This window comes from Martes martes (assembly GCF_963455335.1).
Source record: "Martes martes genome assembly, chromosome: 13".
Lineage (NCBI taxonomy): Eukaryota > Metazoa > Chordata > Mammalia > Carnivora > Mustelidae > Martes > Martes martes.
In genome coordinates this window covers 86,975,920-86,990,529 of record NC_137901.1, presented here as the reverse complement: position 1 = coordinate 86,990,529, position 14,610 = coordinate 86,975,920, and the positions used below count along the sequence as shown (strand labels likewise).

Below are 14,610 nucleotides of genomic sequence, written 5' to 3'. Positions count from 1 at the left end.
TCCCAGCTGTGTGACCTTAACCAAACCACTTAGGTTTTTTTGGAGCTCGATTTCATTATCTCTGAAAACAAGGACATTGAGCTAGAACATCTCAAAAGGTCTTTTAACCCTAAAATTCCAGAAATTTTATTCCTATGTTAATGGGCAGACCTATGAAAATAGATCTTCCTTAGGTTCTATGGATTTTTCTATTTAGTTTTTTTAGTTATTCAAAATTAGCTTTGCTATAATCTCAGAGCATTATCTTCATGATACATTTATAGAGTAGTTTTTTTCATATGAGATTGGTTTTTATTATGATTTTTTAAAGAATATTAAATGAGTAGAGCATAAGGTCGTAATATTGATGTGTATGAGAAAGATTGTTAAATTGTAAATTTTAACCTTTCTAAGTCATTGTCAAATGAGAAACTTTCTCTAGATCTTTGTTCATTGACCTTAAGTTAGAACATAGTGAATTATTTAAAGAAAATATTTTGTAAGTTATTGAAATCCAACATTTGAGAGAGAACAAGAGTGGAATGAGAATTGGGGTCAAGGGAGGTCTTTCGGTGGAGATGCCTTTGGAAGCAGGGCAGTCAGGCCTGTGCTGAGTCGGTGGTGTGGGATGCATGAGGGAGGGGCACGTTCACCCGGAGAAATGAGCTTTGCTACCTCTTGAGGTAGGAAAGAGCTTAACATGTTTAAAGAACCTGGATGAAGCTTGTGTGGCCTGAATATTGCTAGCGAGGGGTGAAGGAGCTCCAGATGAAGTCAGACTGTCACATGTCGCTCTCTAAGCCCTGGTCAAGAGTTTGGATTTTACTCTAAGTCTGTTGGGAAGACTTTGAAAGGTTTTATGTGGTAAAATTAGGTCATCTGATTTTTTTCCCTTTTCTTTCTTTTTTTTTTCTTTTCCTTTCTCTTCTTTTCTCTCCTTCTCTCTTTCTCGCTTTCTTTTTTGAGAGAGCAAGCATGCCCAGGAATGGGGTGGAAGGGACAGAGGGAGAGGGGGAGAGAGAGAATCTTAAGCAGGATCCACGCTCAGTGTGGAGCCCATCGCGGGGCACAGACTCATGACCTGAACCAAATCGAGTCGGACGCTTAACCGACTGAGCCATCCAAGCACCCCTGATTTCTTTGTTTTTGTTTGTTTGTTTTTTAATAAAGATTTTATTTATTTGACAGACACATAGTGAGGAGGGAACACAAGCAGGGGGAGTGGGAGAGAGAGAAGGAGGCTTCTTGCGGAGCAGAGGGCCCGATGCAGGGCTCGATCCCAGGACCCCGGAATCATGACCTGAGCTGCAGGCCGCTGCCTAATGATTGACCCACCCAGGTGTCCCCCGGTTTCTGTTTTTTTAATGCACCTGCCATGAGGAGAAGATGGAGAGGAAAAGTAGAAGCAGACACACTAATTAGGCGATTGTGGTATTAGGAGAGATGGTGTTCACTGGGTGGTGGCCATAGAAATGGACAGAAGAGAAGGGTCTGAGAGATATACTGGAGGTAAAATCCACAGAACATGAAATAGCAAGGGGCGCCTGGGTGGCTCAGTTGCTAAGCATCTGCTTTAGGCTCAGGTCATGACCCTAATGTCCTGGGATCGAGCCCCGCATCAGGCTTCCTGCTCAGTGGGGAGCCTGCTTCTCCCTCTCCCACTCCCCCTGCTTGTGTTCCCTTACTTGCTGTCTCTCTCTGTCAAATAAATAAATAAAATATTTTTTAAAAAAAAGAATGAGGTGACAAGATAAGAAAGGGAGGTGTCTGATAACACTTTGGTTTCTGTCTGGAGCAACTCAGGGTGCCACGTATTGAACTAGAGACGAAGTGGGAAGAGCAGACCATGGGGTCAGGATCAGAATTTCCATTTCAAATATTTTAGTTTGAGATTCATACGAATTCCAAGTGGGAATCCAGCAGGTGATTATAAATTTGCATTTGGAACTCTATAGAAATAAAGTCTTAGGCTGGAGTTACAAATTTTAGAGTTCTCTTTCTGTAGTGCTTGATCCTGGGATAGATGATGGGTGTGTGGTGGGAGTTTGGTGTAGGATGAAGCTCTGAGAAGCCCGATGTCTAGATGTTGGGGCCAGAGGAGTTGGCCTGAGAACCCGAGGACTGCCAGGGAGTTAGGGGGAACTCTGAAGTGGCCAGCGGTGTGAATGCTGCTGAGAGAGCAAATGAGGGGACTAGTGACCCTTAGGTGCGCCAGCCAGGCCTTGATGGCCTGGAGAGTGGTTTATGTGGAGGGATGGATGTGAACATCTGCCAGGCATATTGTGTAGAGTGAGTGAAAGCAGTCTGTATGTCTGACAGCTGGAACATTCATGTACTGTGATATACTTACACACGGGGCTATGCAGCGTGATGGTGTGTACATTAGGTCAGGGATTGGCAAGCACAGCCCTAGCCCAAGTCCAGCCTGCTGCCCATGCTTGTAGGACTCAGGAGCAAAGAGTGGTTTTTACGTTGTTAAATGTTTGGGAAAAAACCCAAAGAATAGTATTTCATACATGTGAAAATAATATGAAATTCAAATTTCAGTGTCCATAAATAAAGCTCATTCATTTACCTATTGTCTGGCTGCTTTGCACGACAGTGGCAAATCTGAGTACTTGCAACAGAGACCATCTGGCCCATAAATCCTATTTATTAAAATGAAACAAAACAAAAACCTATTTATTCTCTGAGTCTTTGTAGGAAAAAATTTGCCAGCCACTTAAGTTGATTGCTAACATGGTTTAATCTTTTTTTTTTTTAAAGATTTATTTACTTATTGGAGAGAGAAGGGGAGAGAACCCGAGTGGGAGGGGCAGAGGGAGGGAGAATCTCAGGCTGACTCCACTCTGAGCGTGGAGCCCGGTGCTGGGCTTGATCTCACAACCTTGAGATCACAACCCGAGCTGCAGCCAAGAGTTGGATGCTTAACCAACCGACTGCACCACCCAGACATACCTAACATTGATTTAATCCTGAGAACATAATTTGGAACAACAAAAAACCAGTTGCAGAAGAAGTAGGGTACTATTTATATTGATTTGGCATTTACAGTGTATCTTACAGGTTCATATAGAAGTAGTAAAAAATATGATGTGTGTGGAATGTTGAATATAAATTTAGTGGAAGTGGTAGCTGAGCACTTACACTAAGGTTATGACATTAGAAGATTGATACTGGTGAGGTCCACAGGGCACTTGGGTTGTGTCTGTAGTGTTCCACTGTTCACAGACATAGAGCAAACAGGGTTCATAAGCAGATGGTTGTGCATGAGTATAATCTGTATGCCTGTGCACGCTTGAAATACTTTATATTTTAAGTGAACAGGGACCAATAAGGGATTAGTATCTAGGATGTAAAGAACTATAAATCAATAAGAAAAATTCTCAGTGGAAAAATGATAAAAGAGTATGAACAGATGATTCACAGGAAAAAAAAAACCCTCTAAATGCCTGATAAAATTAAAAGATGTTCATTTTACTAGTAATCAGAAAAATGCAGATTAATAAATAAATAGCATGGGCTACCCCTCACACCATCAGACAGGCCAGGCCAGACTCCAGGGCTAATATTGCAAATTTTGCAAAGATGTGAAGGGACAGGAACTCTCCTGCTACTGGTTGGACTGAAAATCGATAAGCTCGTCTGGAGTGTGATTTGACAATATCCAGTAAGACTGAAGATGTGTGCACCCCAAATTCCACAGTTCTGGTTTTGGATATTTACCTCACGAATTCCTACACGTGTTAAACACAGCATTGTGGAAAGGTGATGCATCAGAAACTAAAACACCCACTGGCAGGAGGAAGGATCTGTAAGGTGTGGCGTATTTGTACTGTGGGTAAATAGTTCAAATCACACCCCTGTCTGTGTTAACATGGAGAAATCTGAAGCATGTAGAGTAGAAACAGCAGCATCACAAGGACGTGTGCATTATGTGGACGTAATTTAAAAAAATACAAATGACCTTTCATGCAGAATCTTCTGTCTTAATGTTGAAAACAAATATGGTAAGGTGTTAGCATTTGTTAAAACTAAGTACAGGCGAGTGCTTGCAGTAGTCTTTGTAATTTTCTAAGGACGTTTAGAATGTTTCTTAATTTAAAAATCAAGGGAAAGGGGTGCATGGGTGGCTCAGTGGGTTAAGCCTCTGCCTTTGGCTCAGGTCATGATGTCAGAGTCCTGGGATCAAGCCCCGCATCGGGCTGGCTCTCTGCTCAGCAGGAAACCTGCTTCCCCTCTCTCTCTCTGCCTGTCTCTGCCTACTTGTGATCTCTGTCAAATAAATAAATAAATAAATCTTTAAAAAAAAAAAATCGAGGGAAAAAGGAAGGGAGTGACTGGGAGTTGAAATGAAAATGAGGAGGGAAGTCGTAAGAGGTTTGGCTGTGGCAGGGAGCAGAGAGAGGAAGATACCTCTTGTCTCCTGGTTTCTTTTTTCCCTCCCAAGTGTGATGCGAGGCTATCAAGTGACTGGCAGGGCAGGGTGAGAGGTCGGAGGAGAGTGGAGAAGGTGTGAGGGAGAGTCCTGGTGGAGAATTGGAGCGTGCTGATTACGGAAAGGTATGTTGTCAGCCATGTTGGGTGTCCGTGAGATGGTAATAACCACTCTCCGGTGCTAGCCCAGGCCGCACGGTTGGGTGACTTGCTTTCCAGCAAAGCCTAAATGGAGGACTGTAGACACTCAGGAGTGAGACCACCGTGTTCCTCCAGGCTTAGGTCTCTGCTGCCAGTCAGGAGTGATGGAAGGTGAGTGCGGAAAGGGGGTCAAAGCAGTGAGTAACTGTGCACCCCAGAGTAGGTAGAGGGTAACTGGTGAAGCTAGGGGAGGGGTTGATCAGTCGAAAATGGTGAGGCCAGGGATCACAGACCTTGGGGTCACAGAGCCTTGGTGATGCTTGAGCACCTTAGCCGAAAGAACCTTCGGAGTTGGGATTTTTTTTTTCTTTTAAGATTTTTTATTTATTTATTTGACACAGATCACAAGTAGGCAGAGAGGCAGGCAGAGAGAGGGGAGGAAGCAGGCTCCCTGCTGAGCAGAGAGCCTGATGCGGGGCTCGATCCCAGGACCCTGGGATCACGACCTGAACCAAAGGCAGAGACTTTAACCCACTGAGCCCCCCAGGTGCCCCCAGATTTGGGATTTCTCAAGGGAATGTGTTCTCTAGTGATGATGAAGTCCAGTGAATGTTCTCCAGTGGGGGAGGGGGATGAGTAAGCAGGAGTTCGAGTCTAGGCATTGCAGAGAGATCCAGGCAGCTCCTCCTATGGACAGCGAAGCAGGAGGGCAGGAGCAGGTGTGGAGAAGGTGAGAACGGTTCGGAAGTCCAGCTCAGGGCCTGTTAATGCCCGATGGGTGAGCCTCAGTTGGGTTAGGGTTTCCATAGGAGGGGAGGCCTGGCCCCCAGCTGCACTACTCAGTACACTGGTGCTGGTCACTGTGTGTGGCTTGTTACATTTAAGGTCCTTAAAATGAAATAACGTTTAAAGACTGGTTCTTCGGGGAACCTGGGTGGCTCAGTGGGTTAAAGCCTCTGCCTTCAGCTCAGGTCATTATCTCAGGGTCCTGGGATCGAGCCCCGCATCGGGCTCTCTACTCAACAGGGAGCCTGCTTCCTCCTCTCTCTCTGCCTGTCTCTCTGCCTACTTGTGATCTCTGTCAAATAAATAAATAAAATCTTAAAAAAAAAAAAAAAAGACTGGTTCTTCGTCTCACGAGCCACAGGGCAGCATGTGACTAGTGGCTGCTGTGCTGGGCTGTGCAGATAGAGGAGGTTTCTGTTTTCACAGGAAATTCTCCTGGGCAGTGCTGGTCTGGGAGGAGCGAGAAGAGCCCTCTCGCTACACCTCCTGGGCCTGAGCTGTGGGTTGGGTGTGAAGCGTAGAAAGTGTGGTAGGAAGTTAGTTGGTGTTCAGATCTGTGTAGACAGAATACCTTGACTGAGATGCAGAAATATTCCAAAGGAACAGAAACCTAAAATAAGACTTCGGTTGGCTCTGAAAACCATAAAATAAGAATTCGTGTATCTAAAATAAGGGGGCTTCTTGCAGTTTTGGAATTACTGTACAAATGTGTACATACCATTTCAAAGCAGGGTGCTCTGTGTATGTGTTCAGCGTGAACTGAAACACGAGCCCATCATGCCTCAGATCGTTTTTCCCTGTCCTAGCACACTGGCCACCTCCGACGTCAGCAGGCGCAAGTGGCTGATCCCAGGAGCGGAGTACTCCATCTTTACCGGCCAGCCTTTGGATGCCCTGGATAACAGGATGGATGACCAGCTGGTGGAGACCTGTGCTCCTGGGTAGGTAGCTTTGTCAGAGGTCAGATTGAGGCTCGGGTACGGTTTCATAGATCTCAGTCGCCTTTAAATGTCTGGGAAGGTCTAAAAGAGCCTTCTTTTCGTGGCTTCAGTGTCTTACTTTTGAGGACCAGATTTTTATTTTACTTTGAAAAGCTAATGGGTTTCAGATGCTTTCCGATCAAAGGCTGAGCAGAGGGTCCCCCACCGTGCCCCTGACAGAACAGTGTGCTGTGCACAGACTCTCGGTTAGGCTAAGGTGTTCACCCTCTCATCTTCTGGACAGCCCACGCAACCAGATTACTCCAGAGCTCCATAAAAGTACCATACTTCTGTATGCGCTGGGGTGTGAAGAGGATTGGGAAGCACGGGTCCGTTACACGCAGGTTCAATTTTAGTGTATTTGCGTTGTAAAGCAGACATACTCATTGTGGAGTTTGTGGAGTGTAATTGTTAGCTCTCAAGTCATCCCCCTAACAGGGCCAGGGACCTCTGTCTTAGCTCAGCCTGCTCTATGAAATCACTGTAGACCCGGCAGCTTCAACAGGAAACACTTTTTCCTGCTGTTCTGGAGGCTGAGAGTCTGAGATTGGGGTGTCAGCGCAGTTGGATTCTTGGTGAGGGCCCTCTTCCGGGTTATTGGGTCTTGGTCTTTCCTCGGTGAATGTGTGCAGACATCTTTTTAGAAGGGCATTAATCCCAGCAAAGGACCCCCTGCTCTCATGATCTCATCTAAATCTAATCACCTCCCCAAGGCCTCATCTCCTAACACCATCCACTGAGGATTGGGGCTTCAACATGCGAGTGTTTTGGGGGGCACAAATATTCAGTTCATAGCACTGCGTGTCTTACAATTATTATTTAAGGTACCATTCTCCTCCGGAAAAGGATTCTTCATCTGGAAGTTCACCAAGAAGCTTATCGATAACAAAACAAAGAGAAACTTCAGATACACCAGTCATGAAAGCTTTAAAAGAACTCAATGAAGGAAAAATATTTAAAAATTGGGGCACACAGACAGAGAAAGAGGACACCTCAAATAGTAAGCACTTGTTCCTTGTTTGATATAGATAGATAATAGATTATAGATACCTCCTTCTTTGACCCCAATTATATCACCTTCCTTAAATACTCTGGCTCACAATTTCTCAGTCATGGCTTAACTTGCTGCTTTTATACAGGGCAGACTACATGTTACACTCTTTTTTTTTTTAAGATTTTATTTTTATTTGACAAGAGAGAGCACAAGCAGGGGGAAAGACAGGCAGAGGGAGAGGGAGAATCAGGCCTCCCTCTGAGCAGAGTGCCCAGTGCGGAACTGGATCTCAGGACCCTGGGATTATTACCTGAGCCAAAAGCAAACATTTAAGGACCGAGCAACCCAGCGCCCTATGTTCTGTTTAGTAAAGATTTATGAAGCATTCTTAAAGATATCTGGAAATTTTCTACATCAGTTTGTCATTGGAAAGTTACGATAGACATTTAGTATTCATAAAGTGAGATGTAGTGTTTTTTGCTCTCCCTTTCTTGGTTACTGAGCATCTCTCAGTAAGATAAGAAGTATCTTTTTTTTTCTTTACTTTTCCTAAGAATTTGTTTACTTATCTGACAGAGCGAGAGAGCACAAGCAGGGGGAACAGTAGAGGCAGAGGGAGAAGCAGGCTCCCTGCTGAGTAAGGAGCCCTATTGCGTGACTCAATCCCAGGACCCTGGGATCATGACCTGAGCTGAAGGCAGACACTTCCTTAACCGTCTGAGCCACCCAGGCGCCTCTTTTTTTTTTTTTTTTTTTTAAGATAATTTTATTTTTTATTTTTGAGTAATCTCTACACCCAACATGGGGCTCAAAATCACAACCCCAAGATCAAGAGTCGCATGCTTTTCCGACTGAGCCCGCCGAGCACCCCAGGAAGTGCCTTGTTCAACAGCTCACCAGTGCTCACATCTCTTTGTACTCACTCCAGTGCTCGCTTGATCGGGTCTGCTGATTCCATTGTCCAATCTTGGGCATTGCATCTCCGAAGAAGTATCTGCTAGTAAATAAAGCAGTAACTTCCTAAAAATAATCTCTCTTTTTTTTTTTTAATTTATTTTTTATTTTTATTTATTTATTTATTTGAGAGAGAGAGAGAGAGAGAGATCACAAGTAGGCAGAGAGGCAGACAGAGGGGGAAGCAGGCTCCCTGCTGAGCAGAGAGCCCGATGTGGGGCTCGATCCCAGGACCCTGGGATCACGACCTGAGCCGAAGGCAGAGGCTTAACCCACTGAGCCACCCAGGCGCCCCTAAAAATAATCTCTCTTAAAAAATCACCGTGAATGGCAATTGTAAACAGGGAGCCAGAATGAATTAATTATAAACCCTCATACTTGTTCTTCATCAAGCATTTTTTAATCCTTACAATGTGTATTTGCAAATAATCATTCTAACCTGCATAGTGAGAATGGCTTGCTTGGTGTAATCATCTGTTCATAAAGGCAGCTAACCAGCCCAGGTTTGTTTGGTTTGTTGACTTTTTAACAATTTGTCTGTTACAGAATTAGCAAATCCTCGGCAAACGGAAATGTCAGTCAGTGCAGGTCGGTCCCCAGAGAAATGCGCCCAACAGAGACAGAAGAGATTTAACTCGGCTTCACAGAGATCGTCGTCTTTACCACCTTCAACTCGTAAATCAAGTACCCCAAGTAAGAGTTAGATGTAATATGTCTCCTGGGCTCAAAAGAGTGGCATCCGAGCTGTGCACACACGCCTGACGTTCTCTGTTTCCCTCATGTTCTCTAGCACCTACTAGAATACTAGAATATTTAGGGTCCCTGGAAAGGGTCTTGCTCAGTAATATCTAACTGTACAGACGCTGTGACGATAGGTGAAGAAATTTTCACGGCATACTGTTTTGTGTGTGTCCAGCAGATTCCTTTTTGCCACTTACACCATTTCACAGTTTTTGAGAGCGTTGACAACTATCTAATTAAACATTAGTTCAAACAAATTAATTTAAGCTAATGTAACCTGGAAAAGATGCTTCTTTGAATATATAGCTACGTCTGGTTTCTTTAGTCAGTTACAGTTATGGTTCTAAAGGTTAGGCATTGGATTTCTGTTTTCTTGATTTCCATTTTCAGAACAGCTCAAGATATTTCTGTGTCCCCACCCTCCCCCCCGTGTGGTGGAGCGAGCGTGTGTGTCCCCATGTGACGGGAGCGGGAGCCAGCGTTTGTGTGTATCTGTGTGACTGCAGTGCGCGCCAGCGATTGTGTGTCCCCATGTGACGGGAGCGTGTGCTGGCGTTTGTGTGTATCTGTGTGACAGGAGTGCACACAGGTGTTTGTGTGTCCCCGTGTGACGGGAATGTGCGCTGGGTGCTGGTGTTTCCATCTTATTTCCAGTCCACTTCTAAAATCCTGAAAAACCAGTTTTGAGTCTGACTGCTGACCCTGCAGTCGGATACACTAAAATGTTGACAGTGGTTCCCTCTAGGTGTTAGGATTATGAATTATTTTAAATTTTGTATGCTCTTACTTATCTTTCAGAAAGTTTTATGATAAAATTGTATCCCATTAAAGTTAGAAAAAAGTACTGAGAAAGGAAGTATGCTCTGCCAATATATGTATTGTATAGAAGGAAAAGAGAATTTCCTCTTCATTTACTTCTGCAGCAAAAAGAGAGATTATGTTAACACCAGTGACTGTGGCTTATAGTCCAAAGCGATCCCCAAAAGAAAATCTGTCCCCAGGATTTAGTCATCTACTGAGCAAAAATGAAAGCAGTCCAACTCGGTAAGTTCTCTAAAATAGTAGAATAAAATATTATTGATTTTTTTTCAAGTGTCAGCTTATGCCTGTAGCTATCACTAATTTTTTTTTAAAGATTTTATTTATTTATTTGATAGACAGAGATTACAAGTAGTCAGAGAGGCAGGCAGGGAGAGAGAGGACGAAGCAGGCTCCCTGCTGAGCAGAGAGCCTGATGTGGGGCTGGATCCCAGGACCATGGGATCATGACCTGAGCTGAAGGCAGAGGCTTTAACCCACTGAGCCACCCAGGTGCCCCGCTATCACTGATTTTTCAGTTGCCAGTGGGAACCCTGTGGATTTAAATCCTTTAAATGAATGTCATATTAAAAATAAAAAAGTACTGTAATCCTTGAAAACAGTTTTTAACTATGGAAACTGGCTACTACTGAGTCTAAGTACTGCATCAGAGTCCTTTCCAGCTTTGGGGTATAGAATGACAATTCTTTGTTTTCCTGAAAAGGTTTATGATACAGGGCAATTTTGAGCCATTTGTACAAGAAAGCGGGCTGTCCTGGGATGGCCCTGGCAATACGCGTTAAGTTTCCCTGGGTGCTTGGGACAGTTGTCCTCCCTCTGAAGCAGTGTGGTCACAGGGCGTGCTCCTGTCGGGGGCTGTGGGACCCTATGCTGTAAGAGCTGGCCACCTGGCTCGGTCAGGCTCTTGAGAAATTCCTTAAGCATGGTGAACCTCAGTTTCCTCTTCTGTAAAACAGGGATAATAATACTTGGCCCACATATATTATAACTTGTTATAAAGCTTGAAAGAATTAATGTATGCTTTAAGTCTCTAATACATGAATGTAATCTTGTGTTAAAAAGTATAAATTAAACTTCAGTTTTAGAAAATTACATGACCAGCTTTCTTTTTAAAAAATACATGAATATGTGAGTTAACCGGACACCAGCTCAGCTTTCTAGTGGAGATAGGGAAAATCAACAAACATTTTTTTCTCACAAGTAACTTGCTTCATTCAATAGATTTGATATACTTTTGGATGATTTAGATACTGTTCCTGTGTCTGCATTACAACGTACCAATCCAAGAAAACAACTCCAGTTTCTTCCTCTAGATGACTTGGAAGGTATCTTTTCCTAAAAAATTACTAGTTACGGTTTTAGTCATTCATTTTGTGAATTTCTGGTATCTTTTCAAGGTCCTAAATAGTGTAGTATCCTGCACTTAAAAAATTTTTCTGCCCAGGAGCCTCTTAAGAACACACATTGGTGCGGCTCATATTATGAGTCAGTGCTATTATCCTGATAGAAAAGTTGGGAAACTGAGGTACAGACATTGTTAATGCTTACTTACCAGAGCCGTACTGTTCCATTTCTCTCTTTTATGTTCTGGCATTTCTGTGCAACTTGGGCAGCGGGTTACTTTTTTTTGTTTTTTCTTTTTTCTCATTTATCTTTGAAGTTTGGAATAAAGTACAAGATAATGCATATGAGTCACTTGGGCAGGCCCCATAAGATGCTGGCTCTGCACTGTTGCTTCAGGTTTGTGTCCGCTAAATGTGAGCTTAGTGCTTAACTTTTTTTTTTTTTTTTTCCGCTTTAAGTTTACTTAAAGTTCTTTTGAGCTTACAGAACGTTTATATACCTTCTCTTAGGGACGTTGTACAGATTGTCAAACCAAGAGCAAAACTTTTAGAATTCTGTGGAGGAAAAGCACTGACTAAATGTGATTATTGTGTTTCTTTTTGTTACTTCTTTTGGTATGTGGCAGCCCTTAGATAACATATATAGTTATGTATATGATCAATCAGGAAGATTGATATGAAATAAAAGAAATTCCTTTTCTCTCTGACAGAAAAAAAATACTCAGAAACAGCCACCGACATCCATGCTAGTCATAGCTCTTCTCCCGAACTGTTGCCAAATGGAGTGAAGAAAGTGTCTGTGAGATCAGCCTGGGAGAAGAATAAATCAGTTAGCTATGAACAGTGTAAGCCCGCGTCAGTAGCACCACATGGTAATGATTTTGAGTATACAGCAAAAATTAGGACCCTAGCTGAAACGGAACGGTTTTTTGATGAACTTACAAAAGAAAAAGACCAGGTAAAAACAAACAAAAACTTAAAAGAAAAAAAAACAAAAAAACCTTTTTCTGAACTTAATGCCTATGTCTGAGGAATAGTCAGAAGGGAAGTACGGAGTCAGACCGTGCCAGAAACTTCTGTGGCTTGCACAGCAAAGCCGCGCTGGGAGCGAGTTTGAGCTGAGCTGTCCTTGCTGACCGGGGCAGGGGGAGCGGAGGTGAAGGCCAGGCGGACAAGGAAGTACTAGGCCGAAGCCTGTTCTTTCCATTCTGTTACAGACGTCCCTGCCACTCATCAGAATTCTTCTGTTTTTATTTAAATTTCGTTTGTGTGTCAACAGATTGAGGCAGCACTAAGTCGAATGCCTTCTACTGGAGGAAGAATCACTTTGCAGACAAGATTAAACCAGGTGAACCGTCTTAGCTGGAATCTCTGTTGGCTGTTGGCGGGGTGGTGGGGGCTGGTGCTCATTTCGCGTCTTGAAGCAATTGGGCCAAACTTTTAGCCTTTTAGGAAGTGTTTGGTGATTATAGTATATTTTAGAACTGCATTGTAGGTTTCTGGAGTAAAAAGTGATTTTTCCTTTATACATAATGACAAAGACGTTCCTGCCGCTGTGCAGGATGTCTTTGAACAGATCTTACGTTAAGTGTCTCCCCTCAGCTCGGGTCATGATCTGACCTGGGATCCAGCACCCCCTGTGTCTGGCTCCCTGCTCAGCAGGGAGTCTGCTTCTCCCTCTCCCTTTGCCCCTCCCCCAGCTCTTGCTTGTGCTTGGGTGTACTCGCTCTCTCAAATAAATAGTCCAAAAAAAAAAGAGAGAGAGAGATGTGATTCCAATATTGAGCAGGAGATGGTGCAGGCGAAGCGGCTTATGTGCATTTCTTTTAGTTACTTTCCAGAATCAAAATGCATGAAGCCATGGGACATTTAAAATCTGCTCTTTTTGTAACATTTTAAGCATAACAACAAGGATATGTCTCTTATATAACTGCATGTTTTGGCTTTTCAGTGCTTTAACTTCAGGAAAAATTCATTTTCAGATTGATCTGTGATACCAGAAGGAAAAAAAGCAAAGAAAACAGCAGAGGTCTTTCCTTGGGCTACATGCCTAACTTCTCCTTAAGACTTTAAGTCTGTTACTGTTTTTGTTGGTCCCAAAGTCTTTAGTCAATAATTTATAAGACTCAACACATGAAACTCTTCTTCCTTATTGGGAAGGCAGAAGGAAAACTTGTAGATACTCTGATTCTAAACTTATCTGAAACATTTGTTTAATATATTTTTATATAATGATTGTAAGCTTTTAAAGTAACTTAAAAGGGAGTAGATCCTGTTCATACATGTCAAAGCTGTTTTGTCCAGTAAGGAGACCAGTGACAGCGAAAAGGGACTGAAGATGCTTATATATGATTCGTAAATGAAAAGAGTAAAATTGGGCCAAAAAAAAAAAATTCAGTCTCACCCCTGAGTAAAAAAACTACACATTTGAACAAAAGCTTCATTTTTTTAAAAGATTTTATTCATTTGAGAGACAGAAAGAGCATGAGTTGGGGGAGGGGCAGAGGAAAAAGGAGAAGCAGACTCCCTGCTGAGCAGGGAGCCTGACATGGGGCTCCATCTCAGGACCCCAGGATCATGATTTGAGCTGAAGGCAGAAGCTTAACCAGGCATACAATTAACCAACTGAGCCACCCAGGTGCTCCAAAGCATAATTAAAAAAAAAAAAAAGATTTATTTAATTATTTTGAGAGAAAGTGTGCAGGCCCTGGTTAGGGGAGGGGCCAGAGGGAGACTCTCAAGCAGACTCTCCCCATGATGCCTGGGGCCTGACCCGGGCCTCGATCTCATGACCCATGAGATTATGACCTGAAACCAAGAGCCAGATGCTCAACCAAATAAGCCACTCAGGCACCCCAAAAAAGCATCATTTAAAAACAAAAACCTTACATAGGCAGGTATTTAAACACACACACAAACACACACACACACACACACACACACCCAAAAAAACCAAAACAGTACACAGGGTGTAGAAAAGCATGTTCTCATACACGGCAGGTGGAAGAGGAAATTGTCACAAACCTTCAGGAATATAGTTTGACCTAGATCCAGAGCTTTAGATTTTTGTATTTTTTCAGCCCTAGCATTTTTCTTCTGGGAATGATTCCTAAGGCAATGCTTACAGATGTGTGAAAAGAAACCTTTTTAAGAATATTTATTGCAGGATTATTTATGGTATCCAACATTAAAAGCAACCTTAATTTCTACTAAAAGATAGTTGGTTAGGGGTGCATGGGTTGCTCAGTTGTTAAGCGTCTGCCTTCGACTCAAGGCATGATCCCAGGATCCTGGGATCGAGCCCCGCATCGGGCTGCCTGCTCAGCGGGAAGCCTGCTTCTCCCTCTCCCACTCCCCCTGCTTGTGTTCCCTCTCTAGTTGTGTCTCTCTCTTTGTGAAATAAATAAATAACATCTTTAAAAAATAAATAAAAGAT

General features: G+C 43.2%; 1 protein-coding gene across 4 annotated transcripts in view; it reads left to right on the top strand.

Moving 5' to 3' along the window:
- MPHOSPH9 (M-phase phosphoprotein 9) overlaps window positions 1-14,610 on the top strand; it is a gene marked incomplete at its 5' end in the record, with an annotated part of 60,957 nt that overhangs the window by 44,334 nt on the left and 2,013 nt on the right. For all 4 annotated transcript variants that reach the window (XM_080821923.1, XM_080821922.1, XM_080821920.1 and 1 more), the window contains 7 exons: window positions 6,150-6,284; window positions 7,148-7,323; window positions 8,818-8,964; window positions 9,936-10,056; window positions 11,053-11,156; window positions 11,885-12,132; window positions 12,454-12,522. In XM_080821923.1, coding sequence (XP_080678049.1) covers window positions 6,150-6,284; window positions 7,148-7,323; window positions 8,818-8,964; window positions 9,936-10,056; window positions 11,053-11,156; window positions 11,885-12,132; window positions 12,454-12,522 — 1,000 coding nt within the window. The remainder of the gene's footprint in view (window positions 1-6,149; window positions 6,285-7,147; window positions 7,324-8,817; window positions 8,965-9,935; window positions 10,057-11,052; window positions 11,157-11,884; window positions 12,133-12,453; window positions 12,523-14,610) is intronic.